The sequence below is a fragment of the Formica exsecta genome, unplaced genomic scaffold (assembly GCF_003651465.1).
Source record: "Formica exsecta isolate Colony F162 unplaced genomic scaffold, ASM365146v1 scaffold1012, whole genome shotgun sequence".
NCBI lineage: Eukaryota > Metazoa > Arthropoda > Insecta > Hymenoptera > Formicidae > Formica > Formica exsecta.
The window spans coordinates 2144-3963 of NW_021848351.1; the positions used below are offsets into that span (position 1 = coordinate 2144).

At 28.4% G+C, this 1820-nt stretch overlaps 1 protein-coding gene across 1 annotated transcript; it reads left to right on the forward strand.

Moving 5' to 3' along the window:
- The first annotated feature begins 200 nt into the window (after positions 1-200).
- On the forward strand, positions 201-1352 carry LOC115232772. The gene is made up of 2 exons (XM_029802853.1): positions 201-405; positions 543-1352. Exons 1-2 carry the CDS (start codon positions 204-206, stop codon positions 857-859), a joined length of 519 nt encoding a protein of 172 aa, XP_029658713.1. The 5' UTR covers positions 201-203; the 3' UTR covers positions 860-1352.
- Positions 1353-1820: the final 468 nt, after the last annotated feature.

The window sequence follows — 1820 nt, forward strand, 5'->3', positions numbered from 1 at the left end:
ATTAACAAATTATGTTTTATGTTTTTTATAAAATTGAAATAAAAAAAATGTTGCATTGCCTATAGTTGATCAAGAAAAAGAGAGTCAGTGGATGATTATCTTTTACTTTTATTTTTTTCTTTGCCCTTAAAATTATTATTGAAATAGACACACTCTTGATTACGAGTTATTTATGATTTATTTGTTTTATATGTAAGAAAAAGATGTGTGAACAAACGTGGACTATTGTTCAATTCGAAGAAGATTGCTCTGTGGAAGCGGTACCCTCAACATGGATACAAGGGCAATTTTGTCATTGGCCTACATATTCACAAGACAAATTAATGACTGCAATCAGAAAGCATGAATCTTTAAATACATGCTGGCCTAGCTATAAAATTAGAAGCTTCAGAAATTCTACTTTTAGTAAGTTCTTATATTTAAAATAAGTATTTTACTATATGAGTTTTTATATTTAAAGCAAATATATTTACTGGTTTTAATATGATTACATAGAACAAATGTAATAAAATAGAACAAATATATTTTTTTTATTTTTTAAGATGACTATTCCAAAGCACGCTCAAAAGCACGTACCGCTGAATTTACAAGTGATTTAAATTCTGAAATAGAAGATAATGCTAAAAGGAAAAGAATTCAAAAAATTTTATCTTCCTCTTCATCAGAAGATAGCTTGGAAACTTCTTTATTATCACAACCACCAAGATTGAAACAGACAACTAGAATAAAGCAGAAAAATCTTGAAAAAAGTTCTAAATCAGTTTATGATTCCCCAAATCAGTCTACGTATCAGTTATCATATAATACAGAAAATAGTAAGCCTTTATATATTAACTACTTAATCGCATATTTTGATTAATACTGTGCATATTTTAAGTATATATACTATACATTTGTGGTCAATTTGTTCATTATATATAGTATCTAACAATTCAATATTTTATTCAATAAAAACTATACCATAGTTTTCCAAATAGTTCTCCAAAAACTTTGCTAGCTTAAAAAGGTTTTACTAATTAAATATAATTTTAAGACGATATGAAAATATGTAATTAATGCATCGGCGAATAATTTTTTATTTAGAGAATGTCGTAACATACATGTCAAAATAAGACAAATTGAATGTTACACAGAGTTTTCTATGCACTTATTGTATGATGAATTTTCCGTTCAGATATAAAAATTTTGTTTTCTAATTCTATCTATCGTTGAAAACTGCGTGTGTGAAGTTGTTATATAAATCTAGATTTTGATGAACAATTTGCTACTGTACACATTTGCTGTACAATCCACGTGCCACAATATTTAACAAATGATAAATATTTATCACATAATTTCTTGTAGAATTAGATTTATAATAAGCATATATAGAATTTTATAAATTTTTTCTCTTTTGTTTATGTATCTCGACATGGGTGTGGGAGCTTAGGGACGTCATAAGCGTCGAGCCTCGAAAAGCGCGCGGTGGATCGGCCCGCTAGGCCGTTAGTAACGGTATCGTTACAATATACATATCAAATTTTTTGTAGGTTTGCCATGCAATTTAGCTTGCAGTTGCTGTAGTAAGAGAGAGAAACTTGATGGTAATATCATATGTAAAGATTATACACAAATACATACATATATGCATACATACATACATATACATATGGGTGCGTGCGTGCGTGTACGCGCGCGCGTGTGTGTATAATGACTATTAAATTTAAATATAAATTGAAATAATTTTTTTCAGAGAAGACTGTTAAGAATTTAATGGCCCAGTATTATTTGATACGAAGTGTGGTTACTGATATATTATCTGAAGTAAAAGAAATTAAATT